Source organism: Peromyscus eremicus, chromosome 1 (genome assembly GCF_949786415.1).
Source record: "Peromyscus eremicus chromosome 1, PerEre_H2_v1, whole genome shotgun sequence".
Classification (NCBI taxonomy): Eukaryota; Metazoa; Chordata; class Mammalia; order Rodentia; family Cricetidae; genus Peromyscus; species Peromyscus eremicus.
Genome location: NC_081416.1, coordinates 37,125,298 through 37,144,842, shown reverse-complemented (window position 1 = coordinate 37,144,842; position 19,545 = coordinate 37,125,298). Strand labels below are relative to the sequence as shown.

The 19,545-nt window shown below is 35.7% G+C and overlaps 1 protein-coding gene across 2 annotated transcripts in view; it reads right to left on the bottom strand.

The window, feature by feature from the left end:
- The window catches only part of LOC131908429 (zinc-regulated GTPase metalloprotein activator 1), a 46,862-nt gene that overhangs the window by 10,257 nt on the left and 17,060 nt on the right, over positions 1–19,545 (bottom strand). For both annotated transcript variants that reach the window (XM_059259474.1, XM_059259482.1), the window contains exons 7-11: positions 15,464–15,510; positions 13,836–13,922; positions 10,359–10,403; positions 4,602–4,658; positions 886–934 (exon numbers count right to left, since the gene is read on the bottom strand). In XM_059259474.1, coding sequence (XP_059115457.1) covers positions 886–934; positions 4,602–4,658; positions 10,359–10,403; positions 13,836–13,922; positions 15,464–15,510 — 285 coding nt within the window. The remainder of the gene's footprint in view (positions 1–885; positions 935–4,601; positions 4,659–10,358; positions 10,404–13,835; positions 13,923–15,463; positions 15,511–19,545) is intronic.

The window sequence follows — 19,545 nt, the reverse complement described above, 5'->3', positions numbered from 1 at the left end:
GAATTGCCCCTACAATTCCACTGCCAAGGACTTAATATTTCTCTCACTTACTCGTTTTAGAGATAATGAATGTTATATTCTCGGAGAAACACACCATGCACATAAGTGGAACAGCCCCTATGAACACGAGCCCAGACGAAGGCAAATGCACAAGTGACTGTTGTTATCTTGGCCCCATTACAAATGATAAAGACTTGAGAACTCAGTTACAGCTTCTAGACAGAGGAGCCAGGCCCACAATTCACTCACAAGTCCTCTTACTGCTTTAAATGAAGTCAAGGAGTCACCCTAAAGTTCTACCCTCTAAGACTTGCTTAGGAGAAACATGGATTAGAGAAAACCTATTAACTTTGTTCCTAGCATCCCACCCCCACCCCCACCCCCCAGAGCTGAGGACTGAACCCAGGGCCTTGTGCTTGCTAGGCAAGCGCTCTACCACTGAGCTAAATCCCCAACCCCCCCTGTTCCTAGCATCTTAAATATCATCCTGGGGATCTCAAAAATCAGAATTCAAATTTATAGTGCCACTGAAGGTAAAATTCAGGTAAGTTTTTATTTAAATAAGCCATCTTTTATTTTCTCTAATCAATTGTTAAATACAGGTTAAGCAGAAAGCAGATAGAACCTCCAGGTTTCATTTAGGTAGAAATTCTCATCAAAATAAGCTTGAATACAGGACTTTCTAAAATATCAGGACACATGGAGGATTAGAATGCTTAACACGTGACAAATTCTCCTGTTAAACTAGACTACACACCTCCAAAGACATGTAAAACTCTGAAAACTGCCAAGCTAATCTATACTATTTTAGAAAGAGATCTAAAAAGAAGTATACTAAGTAGAATCAACTTAGTTGAAAGAGACACTTTAAAATTTTAATTTTACCTGATCAAGGTGGGGTGCTGTTGGCACATGCTGAAGTTTTTTCTGCAAACTAAGAACAACCAGTTACAGATTCAAAGATCAGTACACTTCTGATTTAATATTATCCATTACCCAAAGACACAAGGCCAATTACGGAACAAACATTTCATAATTGAATCTACCACAAAGTTCCAATTTACTTACTCTTCATATATTCTAAATTTATACATATATGCAATCAATATCTGTATATAACAGTTGAGAGATCTAAGATATATGTAGAGAAAAGCTGACAGATCTAAGATATAAAAAATGCTTTTAAATGTATACACAATCACATCATAAGTATCATACAATGAAGAGAAAAACTAATATTTCAGCAACATTCGATTGTTAAATATGTCAGTAGATTTCTTTAAAATCCCAGCAGGTTAATACAATGATTTCAACAGGCTTAGAAATATATGCATGGTCATTCTGTAGTGCTCCAAGTTTCTTAATTCTCCATGCTTCCTGATAGGAAAATATGTTGATAGCTTTAAAAAGTTAGGAATGTAAATTTTCCTTTGTTAAGGGTTTCCATAAGATGTACATATATATTATTAAAGGACATATAGAATCCAAGTATAAATTTCTTATATAGTCAGTTACCAGTTAAGAAAAAAATGAAGGGCTGGAGAGATGGCACAGTGGTTAAGAGCACCAACTGCTCTTCCAGAGGTCCTGAGTTCAATTCCCAGCAACCACATGGTGGCTCACAACCACTTGTAATATCTGGTGTCCTCTTGTGACCTGCAGGAACACATGCAGGCAGAATACTGTATATGTAATAAATAAATAAATCTTAAAAAAAAAGAAAAAAATGAAGCTAGGCATAGTGATGAACAGCCTTAATCCCAGCACTCAGGAGGCAGAGGCAGGCAGATCTCTGTGAGTTCAAAGCCAGCCTTGTCTACATCGGGAGTTCCAGGACAGCCAGAGCTACATAGCGAGACCCTGTCTCAAAAAATAAATAAATAAATAAATAAATAAATAAATAAATAAATAAATAAGGAAGGGAGGAAGGAAGAAAGGAAGGAAGGAAGGAAGGAAGAAAGGAAGAAAGAAAAAAAATCAAGTCAGAATCTTAAGAATGCATCGTTCTGTTATGAGAAGAGTCAGAAGACCAATACACAGAACAAATTACTACCATAACAACTGGAGCATACATTTAGACAGTGATGGTGACAGGGCAGAGGAAAGGGAGGGACTTAAAGCTTTGCAGATGTTCTGTCTTGAAGCACAGTGAGGGGTAAATTAGTAACAGCAAGTTTAGGCTGTAGGAACCATTGTGGAAGGAATGACTCACACTGGGGGGGGGTCTTAGGAGGGAGAAAGTGTCAAATTAAATCCTTCCCAGCTGGTTGCTTAGGACAGACATCTCCTGTTTAACAGTTAAGTAAAAAGAAAGCCTTATCTACAACTGGGGGAAAACATTACGCACATACTCCTTTAAGTATTACTAAAACATTATAACTGCTCTTAATCAAACCCAGAAGGAAAATAGAAAATTGTTGGAAAATCACGTTTCAGTGTTGTCAGACAGTGAGTACATACAACTTCACTTGCAAGTAAAACATCAAAAAAAATTAACAAGGAACATTTAGGATTAGTTCCTAGTAAGTCTCAGAATTGTGTGCCCTTAATTTAGTCCTATCATAAAAAGAAAAGGAACTGTACTCTAGTCTAGTGGACAAGCATATACTACTAAAACCTGAAATTTATTAATCAGAATCTTTTGTGTGAAAAATAACCAGTGTAATTCCTAATGATTTTCATGTTTCTTTTTTTTCTTAAGGAATTTTTTATTCATTTTACATACCAATCACAGATCCCCCTCTCTTCTCTCCTCCCACCCCTCCAGCCTCCCCCCCACACACACACACAACCCACCCCTCATTTCCTCCTCCCACAAGGTAAGGCCTCCCATGGGGAGTCAGCAGAGCCTGGTGCATTCACTAGAGGCAGTTTCATATGCAACCATCATTTAGCATAAAAAAAAACTCTCGAGTGCTCAAAATGTACAGCAGGAAAATGGGTCAGGAAAACTTCACACTGTGGAAAGCAACAATCAGGAGCTCTGACCATACCATATACATAGGAATGTATTTAAATAAATATGCAGTTGTAAGTGATTTACATATACCAAGCATTCCTATCGTCCTCCTGACTAGACCAAGAAAAGCGGAGTAGATTTTGTTCAGGTGTTCCAGCAATGGGCATTTTAATTTGTTCCTGGGTTCTCTAAAAGTCCAACACCAGAAGCAATGAGTGGAAGTAGCTCTCTACTGAGGACTTAACTTCTAGAATGACTAGTTCTAGTCCTTGACTTGTAGGATGACAAAGCTACCTCTCTGGATTTCCATTTAAAACATGAGGAAATAGCTGCCTTGCATATTCCACACATCTAGGCACTGAAGTAGTCCCATTTTTAAAAATCACAGTAAACGGGTATTAAAATTCTCTATAAGATAAAGAGGTCCAATAAACACATGTCATGTCCTCATGAGTTATTTTAGAAGCTGTTTTAAAGGGTGAACAATACTAAAGCCATGGGGACAGAATGCCTACTTGTAGCTCACAAGTACAGAACCACTCACTATACCTACTCATAAGAATAACAGCCTTACTAATGAAAAATATTCAGAGAAGTATCTATTTTCATGATATTGAGTAGACACATATGAAACTTGAAAGATACTATAAGCATTATTTACAATAGCTAAGATGTGAAAACAACCTAAATGTTTATTTTTGGATGAATAGATGAAATAAATGTGTGTACTTTGTTTGTGTATATATGTAAGTGGACTTTAAAAAGAAGGAAATCCTGCCACCTGTCACTGAAGGACAAAATACCACAGCCCACAGAAGCAGGCACTTGAATATATTGGTTTCCAGGAGGGAAAGATAAGGACCTCTCATTCAATGAGTTTTACAAGTCTGTGTTATAGACCATCATGCCTAAAGTTAACAATCCTGTATTGTAACTTAAAAAGATCTTACGTTATATATTCTTAGTACAATTAGAAAAGTAAATAGATAACTGAGGTGGACACAATGGCACATGCCTTTAATTCTAGTACTCTTGAGGCAGAGGCAGACAGATCTATGTGAGTTCAGGCTTGCCAGTCTACATAGCAAGTTCTAGGCCAGCCAAAGCTACATAGCAAGATCCTACCTCAAAACAAAAGAAAACAAAACAACAACAAAGCACTGATGTCCAAGAATAAATTTTTCCATCTCTTATCATAAAGATCCCTCCAAAAAGAGACAGAAGATTAATCTATTGCTAAGGGGAAGGGAGTGGTCTGTGAGAACAGTCAGTTAGATTTTTCCATGTATTTCATGAATTTTTTGGGGGGTTATTATAATGGTTGGCACAAAACTACTGGTGAGTTTCTAGGCTTAATTATCATTTACATTATAATTTCTGTAGATACAGCTTTCATGATCATAATTAGAAATGATCTTATGAGCCAAGTGTGGTGGTACATGCCTGTAATCTCAGTACTTAGGAGGCTGAGGCAGACGATGACAAGTTTAAAGACCAGCCTGTGCTACAAATTAAGACTTTCTTTTTATTCAGAAAATAATACAAAGAACAAACTTGTATGTCAAAGAAATGGCATCTTAAATAATAGGAAACAGGAATAAAACACATTACATAAAAAACAACCAATATATTGAAAACATACCTTATTCCAGAGAGAATATCATAGGCATGAAGATCTAATATATTTGAGAGATGAACTCTAAAAGAAAGGAAATGCATTTAAACAGCTGAAAATTTTGTGAAATATATCCAATTGATTAAGAATAAAATTTTAAATTGGGCACAGTGGCACAGGTCTAAAATCTCAGCATTGAGGAGGTAGATAAAAGGATCTGAAACACATCCTTGGCTACAGAGTAAGTTCAAGGTCAGCCTGGGCTACATGAGACCCTGTCTCAAAAAGAAAAATCTCTAAGGGTCTTTATCAAAATATGTAAACATAAAGATAATCAGCCTAAGGATCTTTATCAAAATATGTAAACATAAAGATAATCAGCCTTGGAGTTGGAGAGAGAGCTGAATGGTTAAAGCATATGCTGTTCTTACAGAGGACCTGGGTTTGGTTCTCAGCACTTCTCAGTGGCTCACAACTCAAGTTTCAGGAGATCTGATGCTGTTTTCTGACCTCCATGAGTATTAGACACACACGTGGTACACATGTAGGCAAAACAATCCTACACACAAAATAAAAATAAATATTTTTAAAAACTAGCATATTACATTTAGGTAGATACATTAAATGACAGGCCAGAAAAAAAGAGAATTCTACCTAAAATTCCTAAAAGTAGCTGAATGGTAAAGATCAGGCAAATAAACAAACAAACAAACAAATAAATAAATACTTGTTACTGCTTCAAAAAAAAAAAAAAAAAGAAGGAAGTTTTCCTTTCCACTTCTGATTGTCTGTCCTTCAATTATAACTCTACATGCTTTAAAATGTTTTTAGAGTTAAAAATGATCTAAATAACCTTTTCTAAGCAGCTATGACCCCAAATAAAAGAAGTAACACATGGACAGTGGTTTACACACATTCCAAATGCCTTTGGGATTTTCCCAATTCTTTAATTTCTTCTCTATAATAAAATAGGTAATAAAAAAATACTAGGACTAGAGAGAGATAATATAAAAATACTAGGCTCAGTGGTTAAGAGCACTGGCTGTTCTTCCAGAGGACCTGGGTTCAATTCCCAGCACCTACATGGCAGCTTATAACTGTCTCTAACTCCTGTTCCAGGGCATCCGACACTCTCACACAGACATACATACAGACAAGACACCAAAGTACATAAAATAAATAAATTATAAAAAAAATACTAGGACTCTAAAGCTGAGCATGGTGGTATATACCTTTAATCCCAGCACTTGAGAGGCAAAGGCAGATGTATCTCTGTGAGTCTGAGGCCAGCCTGGTCTACATAATGAGTTTTAGGACAGCTATATAGTGAGACCCTGTCTGGTGGTGGTGGTGGGGATACTAGGACTCTGGGGCTGGAAGTACAGCCCCTTGACAAAGCATATGTAAAACTCTGGAATCAATCCTAAATAGCAAAATACATACAAAAAACACCAAAAGGAGTCAAACCACCAGGGTGAGAATTAATATGAGCTCCCTCTGGAGCCACACATTTGATTGTACTTGTTCAGAATGCGGTCACGAGTAAAGAAGAGAAGCTTCCCAGTTCACAATGCTGTCAGAACAAATGCTTTCTCTGAAAATTAGTTATGACTGAACCTAATTAGGAATGCAGCAATTCAAATCACTAAGAACCAACTTCAACCAGCACTTGCTTTAGTTTAAATACATAGATAAATTCATAAAATGGATGACTGATTTTCAGTTTTAACATAAGCCCATGGAAGAGCAGAGAACAGTGACTTCATAGTTAAACTAAAATGAAGGAAATATTTCAAAGAAGATAAAACTACAGTCAAAAGTACATCTCAACACTAGACCCAAGCAGTTTGTCAGACATTTCTAAATATATTTTTACAAGGAAAACAAAGTTCATTTGTCACATTCAAGATGTGTGATTAAGCATACAAATGTAAGATAAAATATCTCCTTTAGCTCAGAACTGGCCAGCTATGCTTGCCTTGTTCACTTGCAGCAATCAGCCACACACTCAGGACAGCACTCTACGAGATTATGAACACTTATCTTAGCATAGACAGACAAATTCCCATCTTATTAACAACAAATACCAACATTCTATGTTAATACACTATATCAATACTTCAAATATTGGACATGCTCGATGTTCTGAGCCAGGAAAATGATCAGGTAAGGAAGCAAATGTTCTGAGAATGAAGAAATTTTTGAGTATCAATTTACACTAAGAGATCAAAATCCTAGCATTAAGCATACTTCCTTTTCCATCTTACAATTAAACAATTATCAATAAAGACAAGTTAAAACCACACAAGTTCATCATCTTCACTTCAGCAAATAGTTTAAAGAAAAGTCTATATACCAATTCTGTGACTAGCCAGTTCTGCATTAAAAACCACCCTTCTAAAAACACCCCTGCCCCACTGTGACAGTGTCCTTGAAAACACCATCATTTAGCGATAACTCTGCTTTACAGCACATCCTTTAGGTACTTCTAAGAATGAAAAGACCAACAACAGAATAATAACAGAGTGTCAGAGAATCTAATCAAATTCTCAACAGTCAGTATAAGAGGATAAATCATAAGCTTACACATTGAAGTTTTTATGAATTTTTCCCCAAACTAGCAGTGTTTTGAACAAGAAAGTCTGTACTCATTTAAAACATGACTAGAAAAATTTTCATGGCATTGATGATGTTCATTTAATTTCTTCCTTCAGAAATAAAAATATTAGATATTTTCCAAGACATTCAAACAGTAAGATCAAAAAACCATTATCATTTTAAATTAAATAGGGAAATAAATCAAAGAAGGGAAAAAAAACCTCAAAAGTTCATTCTTCTCCTACTGTCTTAGACAGGCTGCAGCTGCAACTTTAGAGAGTGCCTCCTAGCCATCTTTTCTAATTCAGTGAGTCTTTCCACAGGGTTTACCAGGTCCACACAGCTGCCGCCATTTCCAAAAACTTGGTGCTAAACTCTAGCACTAAGGTCCAAACGTTCTCATTACCCTTTCTAAACCCACACCCATCCTACTCTACCCAAGTCTTTCCAGCCTTCCTATATGCCCTAAACTTCAGACACTAGACCACAGTGAGTCCACCCCTCAAGCGTCTCACTGCTGTGAAATCTTTCAGTAACCCATTGCTGCCAACAGAAAATCCCATGTGTCATGGCATTCATGGTCCTTTATGGAAGACTGCTATACCTTTCCTCTCAGCTACATGCAGCCATGTGTCCTAGTCACTCTAAAATAGTATCTCTGAAATAAAGGCTTCTGTACACCTGGAAAAAAATCACCTGTACTCCAGGCGATCTGGAAAAACATCCATTCACTGTTTAGGACTCTTAATTAAATCATTTTCCTAGTTAAGTTTTCCCGACCCTTCATCAAGAAAAATTGAATGGTCATTTCTCTGCCTTCTTATTCTTACAGAACTCTGTGCAGACAATATTTCGGTTGTGATATATTAAGAACATCTAAGGTGCTGCTTTTTGCTTGTTCACTTCTCAGTTTTTCCCAAATGACCAGTGTCTTAAAAGAACTTCTATCTGTCCCTTAATCCTGAACCCACCCTGAAATGCCTAGAACCAGTGGAAAATTGAAATGGTTAACTTATTATTGACCAGCTGCATTTTGATTTTCCTCTGTTCAATTCACTTGAATCTCTAAAACTCAAAAAAGTCCAGAAAAGATAAGAATGCATGCCATCCAATGTCCACTCCTACTTCGGAAGTCTATTCAGTCCCTTAGAACTAGTACTTGCCTGCCAATCCACTTAAACACTGCCAGTAAGACAACCCCACACATGATTCTTACTCCTGTTTTTACAAAGTCAAGGAGAGCTTTTGCTTATACATGCTTATAGCACTTTCGCTTTTGCCAACCTCAAAATACTAACAGGATTAAAATGGTAAAAATAAATGACTCCAATTATTTTGCTAAGAACTAAATCTCTAGTTTCTACATTGGGAAGCCCAAGTTGCCATATATCTCAAGGAATTTGGGGAAATACTTAACGTAAGATTCATGACCCAACAATAAGACTCCTACGCATAGCTGATCTTCATGGACAAGGTCTTTAACTTAACTCCAGTGTTCCCAGTAAGGACATGTTATTTTAGTCTCAGATCCACTGCCAACAGCAGATAATGAAGAACGAGAAGATAAAGATTTTTTTCACTTGCACCCTCATTCTTAAGTAATAAACACTGCATGATTAATATTCTTGTAAGAGAGCAAATGTTACAAATACATGATGAATGAAACCATTACATAATAAGCTAGTCAAGAGGGAACTTTATTTAGAACATGAATAATTTCAAAGTAGAAATAAAGAAAATACAAACTGAATACATGCTGTCACAACAGAAACACCATTACTGACAGGTATGATTCTTAAAAGCTAATTTAAGTGTTATGAAGATGGTCTGTCATTTAGAAAGGAAAGAAAATCAAGGAGAAAACAAATATAAACTGTGATGGGAAGAAGACATATTGAGGAATGGCTTAGAGCATGTGTTAGATGATCATGCTTCTACAGTAGAGTTGAAAAATCTGGAAGCACATTTGCTTCACAGTGCCTGTAGCAGGATCACAGCAAAGGCATTTGGGGTGCCTGCAAATGCCTACAAATTCATTCTCCAGCTGCACACATGCTCAGAGCAGCTGCCTCTGTTACTGCCTCACACTTCTGTCAGTCTGTCAGCACCTCTAATCTTTGCTATTGCAGCAAGCCACACAGCTAAGGCTTCTTCTGAATTTGACAATGGAAGACTCTCTCAGCTAGAGTCTGGGTGGCACTAGGCTGCCAGCTGTGTCTCAAAAGGGTCTATTGGCTACTAAGCCACCCTTGTTCCCAACATGAGCTTAACAAAATACCCTTGCATTGAACTTTTCTGAAATCATGCAGCATTCAATGGAAAACAGTTCAATCTACAAAAGTACAGGTCACAGAGGTTTTTTTTAAAGAGTACAACTATTTCAGAAGATTATGCACATCTTTATGAACAGAACTACATGAAGCTATTAGAAGATGTAAATAAAGAGATGCATTAAAATTAAACATAAAAAAAATCCATGTATTCTTACTGCAGTTTCTTGCAACACTAAGGTTTTAAAGTATTAAAAAGCTACTTAAAGGCCTTAAATTAAGATTCCCGAATATGAGCCGGGCAGTGGTGGTGCACGCCTTTAATCCTAGCACTTGGGAGGCAGAGCCAGGTGGATCTCTGTGAGTTCAAGGCCAGCCTAGTCTACAGAGTGAGATCTAGGACAGGCACCAAAACTACACAGAGAAACCTGTCTCAAAAAACAAAAACAAAAAAACAACAAAAAAAAGATTCCTGAATATGCTTTCCCAGATTTATGTATCATAGCTGTGTAGTTCTCAGCAAAGGTACTAACTAAATACAGCAAATTAATTTGTAAAGAGCATTCATACAATATTTAGGTCTGACTTTAATGCATCTATGTCCTTATTACATCACAATCAAGTTATCAATTTTTAATAACTAAAGGCTAAGTTACTTGTTGTTGGTATTAATAATAATTTTTTTTTCTTTTCTTCCACCTCATGTAGCCCAGCATATCCTTGAACTTCCTACATAGTCAAGGCTGATCTTGAACTTCTAGCCTCCTGCCTATATATCCAAAGTGCTGAGATTATAGGTATGTGCACTATGCACAGTTTATGAGTGCTGCACTCAACTCCAGGGCCTTATGCATGTTAGGCAACAATCTCCCGACTGACATGTACCTTCAGTCCTAGTAATAACTTTAAAAAGTACCTTGATCTTTGAGTTTCTAAAACTTTCCCCAGTCCATTTATTGATCTGAAATAAAAAGCAAAAGGAAAGCGTTAAAAAAAATAGTAACTTTTTAAAAAAGCATACAAAATCAATCATTCCTAAAACAAAAGTAAACAGATACAAGTGTAACCAGAACTAGTAAAAATTGAAAAACAAACTTGCATTTTTTTATGGATTAGATTCTTTCTCTTCAAACCACAAATCTAGCACAATCTAGTTGTGCATTTAAGAAAACTTGCTATTCAAAGCCTGCCATACAACTGAAAGGCTAAGCAGGACTCTCAGTTATAAAAGGTCCTTCACTTTAGGAAAGGGGTAAGGATGTGGCTCGGTGGTACAGTCTTTGCATAGCATGTAACTTGGTACAGTGCTTGCCTAGCATGCACAAAACTCCTAGGTTTAACCCCAGCACTGCCAAAAAGAAAAGGAAGGAAAAAGATGATTCATAAGAAGCAGGGATTCCTAATGTTCTTATATACTAAAAACTTTTGCATGACAGTCAATTTTAACCCATATACTTTGTAGAAATAGTAAATACAGAACACAAAATAAAGGAAAATGGTCCCCTTTGTATGCCACAAAAGACACTTTAATTCCTTTAAACACCGTGAACACCGATGTACTTTTAAAGGATTAATTCTCTTTTCTTTACAGATACATATCCAAAGTCTGTGCTGCTTGTTGGGTATGTGTACAATGACTCTGAGGTAAGTCTCACTCTTGGACTACTTAACAAGAGTCTTAATCTTCTCTTCAAAAAAGCCAATCTCTATTGTAGTAACAGCTCAGGAAGCGCTTACTAAGTGCCAGGCACTCTGCATGGCTCACCAGCAATTTCACAGGTCTCCTGTACACTTACGAAGTGCAGGGCACTCTACATGGCTCACCAGCAATTTCACAGGTCTCCTGTACACTTACTAAGTACAGGGCACTCTGCATGGCTCACTAGCAATTTCACAGGTCTCCTTTACACTTACTAAGTGCCAGGCACTCTGCATGGCTCACCAGCAATTTCACAGGTCTCCTGCACACTTACTAAGTGCCAGGGACTCTGCATGGCTCACCAGCAATTTCACAGGTCTCCTGTACACTTACTAAGTGCCAGGCACTCTGCATGGCTCACCAGCAATTTCACAGGTCTCCTGCACACTTACTAAGTGCCAGGGACTCTGCATGGCTCACCAGCAATTTCACAGGTCTCCTGTACACTTACTAAGTGCCAGGCACTCTGCATGGCTCACCAGCAATTTCACAGGTCTCCTGTACACTTACCAAGTGCCAGGCACTCTGCATGGCTCACCAGCAATTTCACAGGTCTCCTGTACATTTACTAAGTGCCAGGCACTCTGCATGGCTCACCAGCAATTTCACAGGTCTCCTGCACACTTACTAAGTGCCAGGCACTCTGCATGGTTCACCAGCAATTTCACAGGTCTCCTGTACACTTACGAAGTGCAAGGCACTCTGCATGGCTCACCAGCAATTTCACAGGTCTCCTGTACACTTACGAAGTGCAGGGCACTCTGCATGGCTCACCAGCAATTTCACAGGTCTCCTGCACACTTACGAAGTGCAGGGTACTCTGCATGGCTCACCAGCAATTTCACAGGTCTCCTGTATACTTACTAAGTGCCAGGCACTCTGCATGGCTCACCAGCAATTTCACAGGTCTCCTGCACACTTACTAAGTGCAGGGCCCTCTGCATGGTTCACCAGCAATTTCACAGGTTTCCTGCACCACTTAAAGCAAACTTATATGATAGGTTTTAATCTTGTTTTGAAGATGATGTTTAAGAAGCTTAAATAAAACCCCCTAAGAACAGTGAGAAATAGATCAAGGATTGCAACCAAAGTAGACTTCAATTCCATATTCCTAAACACTATACAATATTACCTGCCTTCTACAGGAGACATTACTTTTCATAGTAAAACCTAAGGATATTATTATTAAAATAAGAGAAAAATATAAAAGAAAAAGTACAAATTTCTTTCTCTTGTAATCATAATCACTACAAATGACCTCTTTAATGAGATATATTTTTTGACTCAGTTTTATAGCATATACTATATAAACTAGTGGTACTATAGTCAACATGTAAGGTCAATAAAAATTTTATTAAATATGCTAGTGCTAGTCCATTAGAGAAAACTCTATAGTCAATAAAAGTGACCAATAGGGAAAGTTACTAAAATATATGGCAATGTCTAATTTAGGTCTTAGAAAATAATTCAAGACACAGTCCCTGAACTTCACCCTCATTTGAAAAGTCCACCTTTGGTTTCAAAAGGAATGGAACTCTCCAAAATAATTTTGATGGCTATTTATTAATAACAGTATGATTCATATTATTCTATTTTAATTAGTTGTGCACATCAATGTAGACATAAGGCAAGCTGGAAGACAAATCATAGTTGACAATTAAGGAAACCATTAAAATCAAGGAGGATTCAAGGAGAAGAGACAAAATTTGAGTAAGGAAGACTTCATTAAGGAATGGGAGGAAAAGAGAAAATAGGCTCTACAGATGAAAATATATACTATATATTATAAAGGCGAGGATGGACTCTGAAACCGGCAATTGAGAAAACATTATGAGTAGGTGGGACCTGGTAAGACACATACATGAAAAAGTGAATTAACCATCTTAGGGTGTTATGGAGGCTTGACCTTAGGAAAGAGTCAAAGAAAAGACAGGAAATGAAAACTTATAAAGGGAGTTAGTGGACCTAGAATATCAGCCTAAAAATTCTGCATTTTGTTTTGCAAGCACTGATGAATTATTTCATACATTCCTATTTATTTAACAGCCAATTAGTCAAGAATAATATATGTGATTCCTTAATGATCCTTGAAGTCAGTCAACCTTGAATCTTACTTTATGTTCCTATAGAGTAACAGTCATCGTAAGAAATATTTTACAAATTAAAACTTAGAACTGAAGGCATTTAACATTGTAGTGGGTAGCCATTCCAGCTTTAATCTGGAAGTTTCAACCCCCATTGAGGCTTTGGCAACTGTCACGCCTACAAGGCGGGGTCAAGGGAAGACCCTGGAGACACGAGATCGGGATGGGCCAGCTCGCTCTCTGTTCCTGATCTTTGACGGTGGAGGTTGACTGAGCAGAGCTCCAGAAAACACCGGTGGACTGCGATACACCTTCCCCAGATCCCGCGACCTACCTATCCCTTCATTTGTAAGTTACCCACTAAATAAATCTTCCTTTTAACTACGTGGAGTGGCCTTAATAATTTCACCAATATAACATACTTATAATTTTCACTGTTCTTTAAAAATGAATTAGGTTTATTTTTAATTGACATATAAAAACAGTTCATAAAGATGGGGTGCTGTGTAATACATGTACAGACTGACACACTTAGGTAAACATACCTATCTCCTCCAACATTCTTTCTTCTGGCTTTTAAAATACAATAGTCAAATGCTGTCTACTGTACCTGATAGTTGTTCTTAATTTGTTTAGCTCCTCTTCTGAAACCAAGTCTGTTTTATTGATAAGAATCATGTCTGCCAAAGCAACTTGCCTAAAACGGCAAAGAACAAGTATCAGAAGAAAAATGTTAAGAAATCACAAAAATGTTTAGAAACAACATTTAAGTCAACATTTCAATTAAAAACTAGCTTGGGTTCAGTTTATTCCCAATCTACTCATTCTGCAGAAGAATTTCATATATCACTATGTAAGCTCATCCAAAAATTATGTTACTAACTCTATAAAGATAAGCCTCCAGAGTTTTTAATCAGAGAATAATTTTCAATTCATGGTGTATGTGTGAGTGTGTGTTATTAAAGAAAAGTATAAAATTCAGATATCCCTTATGACGGGAATAAGGATAGCCTATATGAGAAAAATTGCAAAATTTACCATGATTTTCAAAGAAATACAGAGAAAAAGTTCACTTAACATTAAAAATTTGCTTTATATTACTATACTTTAAAAATATATCAAGATCTTGTATAATATCTTCCCTATGAATATTAATGTTGTAAAATAGATACACAGAAATCCCAGTTAAAGAAGTTAACTGATAAAATGCTACATAACAGATTATTTTCCTCAATTCTTCAGGAAATTCTAATCACTAAACTACTAGTTTCTATTTCTGTTCTTAAGATATAAATCAAAGAACACAAGCAAAATTGAAAAAACAACTCTGGACTGTATATCGTAATCCTACTTCTGTTTAAGTAAGTTGATGTGGCGAACGACAGAACGCACACATTTCCAAATATTAACAGCTACAGTCTTTAAGTTGGAGACCTTCCATTTAATCTTTCACGGACTTCACAACTTTCTAGTATTTTCTATTTGACTTATGTATATTTTCTATAATAACCATTTTGTGAGGAAAAAATTATAATTCTATTTAAATTAATTTTAATTTAAATCACAATTATACAACAACACAATATTTAGGAAGGGCTACAAAAGAATTATCAAACTCCAAGATAACAAGGACTCATTTGCTTACAGTCTTTATGTCCTGTGCTGGGATTATCTGTAGCAAATCCCAGGCGGCCTCATTCTTAAGCCTAGCAGCACATTTGGTTTCAAAACCTATATCCCATTAGTGAAAATATGCTTAGGGTAGGGAAACTAATTTAAATACTTGTAAGTCTACAGACAAAACAATTAAGAATACAGAAGTTACTAAAAATCATTTTAAGTGCCAAGTCAAAAGTCTTTCAGTATTTGTTCCTCTGTACTGAGTACCAAGTGAGGAGCGAGGCAGTGTCTAAGGGAGCAAATTAACCATCTTCAATTCCAGAGAAGTGGCATGAAAATAAAATGCTTCTAAATGTTAAGAATCTTCTAAGTTCATCAAAATCAACTACGTCCTGTGCCCACCATTCATTTATTCCCACAATATAAATGGTTTAAATAAAATGCTAGTTATGAGTCCGTGATGGGTAGATAGCAATAATGTGTGGGAGGAAAAGAAAGTAAGTTTGCCTTAACTATCTTCATATTGTTTTTCAGTTTTTTTGTTTGTCTGTTTGTTTTTATGTTACTTTATCTTCTTCTAGCTGGTTAGCAATCAATATAAGCTTTAAATATGAATACCTAGTAGCTTCATTGACAAGGCCATCAGGTTTTTCTTCAGTTAAATGCTGAGCAAAACAAAATTTTAAAACAATTACTATAATACAATACAAAAATCTAATGTCAACATAAAGAATTTTACTTTAAAACTATTGTTTTTTGTCTTAATGAGACTTTAAGTTCCATTATGAAATACAAATGCAGAAAGATTTAGTTAGTTACTATAATTGACTTAGAAGGCCATTAGGTACTTTTCATCTCCAGAAGCAGCCCTTCTCTAACACTATTTATATCCTGAAGTCATCTATGCCATAAGGTTACCAGGAGCTGTCTTCTGTAAATTAATGTTTTCAACCTATCACCTTACCTCTCAACAGAGACTCTCTATCACAACAAAAAGCTGGCTACTGAGGACTACAGACAACTCGATATTAACATTTTACATTCTAATAGAATTTTATAAATATTTAATTGTGGAGCTAGAGAGATAGATGGCTTAGCTGTTAAAAGCTAGACTCACAACCAAAATAAATTATTTCACTTTTAAAACATTTTAACTCATTTAGGCATGATGACATGAGAAGTAGCTATTTTCATTTATATATATATATATAAACACTTAAATCTAATGCCCTCATCATCACAGAATATTGTTTTTACATACCACCACCAGATTATTTTTTATTAAAAGTACACCTGATAGAAGTAAAGTGAACACAATTTAAAATCTTTTTTAAAAGCTTTTATGCCATGTACAACCAGTCTTATTTAGAATGTTACTTAATAATTACATAAGACCATATGTAAAATTATGTACAAATTATATCATATTTTCTCAGGCTGGTTTCACAACTCATGGGGAGGTGATTATTATAGCTTAGGATTTAAGACACACTGAGGATTATTTAATAGACTTGGTTAAGACTACAGAGGTGATCTTTTTTCTTCTAAAGGTTTACCAAATACCATTTAGGTACAACAGAACCAATCAGAACCAAAGTCATGACAGTGACATAGTCATTTCCTTTTTTAATCCAATTTTATAAATTCAACCACATACTTACTCCCTAGTTACAGAGTTCACAGACCATAGAGTATATCAATAATTATTCCATGCCAAAGGACAAAGTGTAATATTAATATTTTCATAATTGTTCATGGCTTCTTATTGTTAACAAATCCATTTAGCATGATATACTCTGCATCTAGAAAATAAAGTTATCATCAGTCCCTGGAACAGTCTATAAATGAACTGTAGTTAACACAACCATTTGTTGACATAGACACATAAATTCTGTTATTTGAAAAATGCTATACACATGTAGCAACACATCTCTTTCCACTAAGCAGTCAAAAATGATACATCTGCATCTGGATGATCCTATACAACATTCTTTAAAACTGAAATATTGTTTAAGATGCTCTAGTGGAAGCTTCATTTGCATGCATATCAATAGATGTATCTGATTGTGACTTTGTAACATGTAAAAAAGATATTAAAATTAACGACTTTAAAATTTTTCTTAAATGTAATTAAAAAAACTTGGCAGTTTCACAAAGCAACTTACAATGTTTTGAGTCATTTATCTAAGATAAATTTTCACTCAGAGACTAACATTTGATTACCTCTAGACAGGTAAGAGATTAAAAACAAAAATAACCTAAAAACTCCCAAAAGAAAAGCCTGCCAATATGTACAACTTGATTACAAGGACATGTGATAATTACAGAAAGAGATAAATGCCCTGCCTATGCACATATGAAAGCTTTCTAAATATGAAAAGTAGTAAATGTAGATTAACATTTCTTTTTCTGGGCATGAGCCCTACATTTCCCTTATGAAAGTTCTACTTCCCCAAGCCAAGCTTAATAAAAAAGGCCCAAACCTTGTTTGCTATGCAGAAAATATTTGGTCATAAGTCAGACCTCCATTTGTAAAATAACAAAAATGTAAATTCTGATATTCTATTCTACCTATACAGGTATACAATGAAAGTTTTATAAAAGTAAAAAAAAAAAAAAATCACCTATCTCCAAAGGATTCCTCATCTCTGCTAGAGATTGTAGCTTTTGTTTATATTTCAAAACAGGCAATAATAATTTTAGTACTAATGAACCCAACAAACCAACATATTCAAAGAGTAAAGGTTCAAACTCCCAATGTGCCCTACCACTACAAACAAAATAAGGAAGTGAGATGGTAGCCAATGTACACAAGTTCTAATTTTGCAGGAGGAATAAGTTCTGGAAATTTATTCTGGAAAGCTAATTACAGCATGGCAACTATAATTAGGCCTATGGGATGGAATAATAGAAATTTCCCAAGTGATCAAAAACTGGTACCTATGTAAGTGGGTGGACAAGGTTAGTGTCTGATTGCTTCACAATGTTTTAGAATATCTACACAAACAGATCAGGGTAGCAAATTGTATATCTTAAATCTATACAATTTTTATTTGTGGCTTATGGCTCAATAAAGATGAGGAACAAAAAGAAATCATTAAAAATAAATTACTACTATAGTCACAACTTCAAGAAGGGCTACAGGAGTTCTTTCCTACAGAAATAAAGAAAAAAGCAGGAGCAAACAGAGAAAATAAATCAAAATGGTCTAAAAATTCATTAACCAAGAAAGAACTGTGCTGACCACAGTGGAAACAAATTCAATGTCAAAGATGTCAGACATCAGACAAAGAAAAAGGAGAGAAATAGCAGCATGGTTTTTTGTTGTTGTTGTTGTTTTTGTTTTTTCACAAGGAGTGGTTAGACATCTAATGTGGTTTCAGCTTTGAAAAAAATATCGCATAATGTCAGTCTATTTATTTTTCTGGACTTTTCCAAGCCAAACTGATTTCTGACTGAATTGTTTCAATAGCTTGTGCAATACAACAGAAGACTCAGAAAGGAACCTCTTACTTGACCTTTTATGTGTAAACTTCATTCATTGATTCTATTGCATTAAATGCTGTCACATTTGTAGAACTGAAAAGAACAATGTCAGTGCCTAGATGTCAAGCTTTGAGAATAGAGAGCTGTCATTTTAAGTTGTCCAATTCTTTGCCCATGATTAAAAAATGAATATTTCAGATCAATGGGTGACAATCCCATTAGAGTGATAGCCTATGATATCAATTACCACTTCAGTTTCAATTTGGCTGGCTGGCCACAGGGTACCATTTCTCAGCTTTACTTGTGATGGGCTGGCTCTGTGAAGCATGACACCCTTAAATTGCTGCCCATTATCCAACTGTCATTACTTGTACTGCCTCAGAATTCTCTGAATCACAAGCAGCTACTGAGGTCAAGCTTTGCAACCAGAGGAATTGAACAAGTTGGCAAATTCTTTATATAAAGGCAAAGTTATTTATCTGACATCTGACTTGGAAAATCTAAAGTTTCCATTATTCTGACAGTATGTCAGTTTTGTGTAGGTATATTGATTTAATAATTTAAGAGGTTTTATCAAAGTGGCAAGGGGTTAAACATATACTGTGTTTGCATTATTCAGAACACTGCTTTGTTTTGGGGTCTCTATCATGCCAGTAAAAGATTCTATTAAAAAAAAAAAAGATTCTATTTAATTCCTCTCTATATCCAACTATATATAAAAAACTATTTCTGTAAGTAAAAAACATTAGAGTTTGACTTTGGGTAAAGCATGTTAAGTCTATACAAAAAAAAAAAAAATCAATGAAATGTCCTACCTGCTATCTTATGTACCCCAAATTTGTGAATCAACTTATAGAGGAAATTAATTCAAACATACCTATAAAAATGTTCAAAACGAGCCAGGTGGCGGTGGCACACGCCTTTAATTCCAGCACTCGGGAGGCAGAGCCAGGCGGATCTCTGAGTTCGAGGCCAGCCTAGTCTACAGAACGAGATCTAGGACAGGCACCAAAACTACAACAGAGAAACCCTGTCTCAAAAAACAAACAAACAAAAAAGTTCAAAATGAGGAAATTTAAGTTTTCTAGTGGGTTTTTGTTTTTTTACTATCTCCATTCACATTTTCTTAAAATATGATTTGAAAATGGCCATTAACATTATTTTTTTCTGTTGAAAAGTGCACACTCACACATACGTATGTGTTCTTCTAAGTC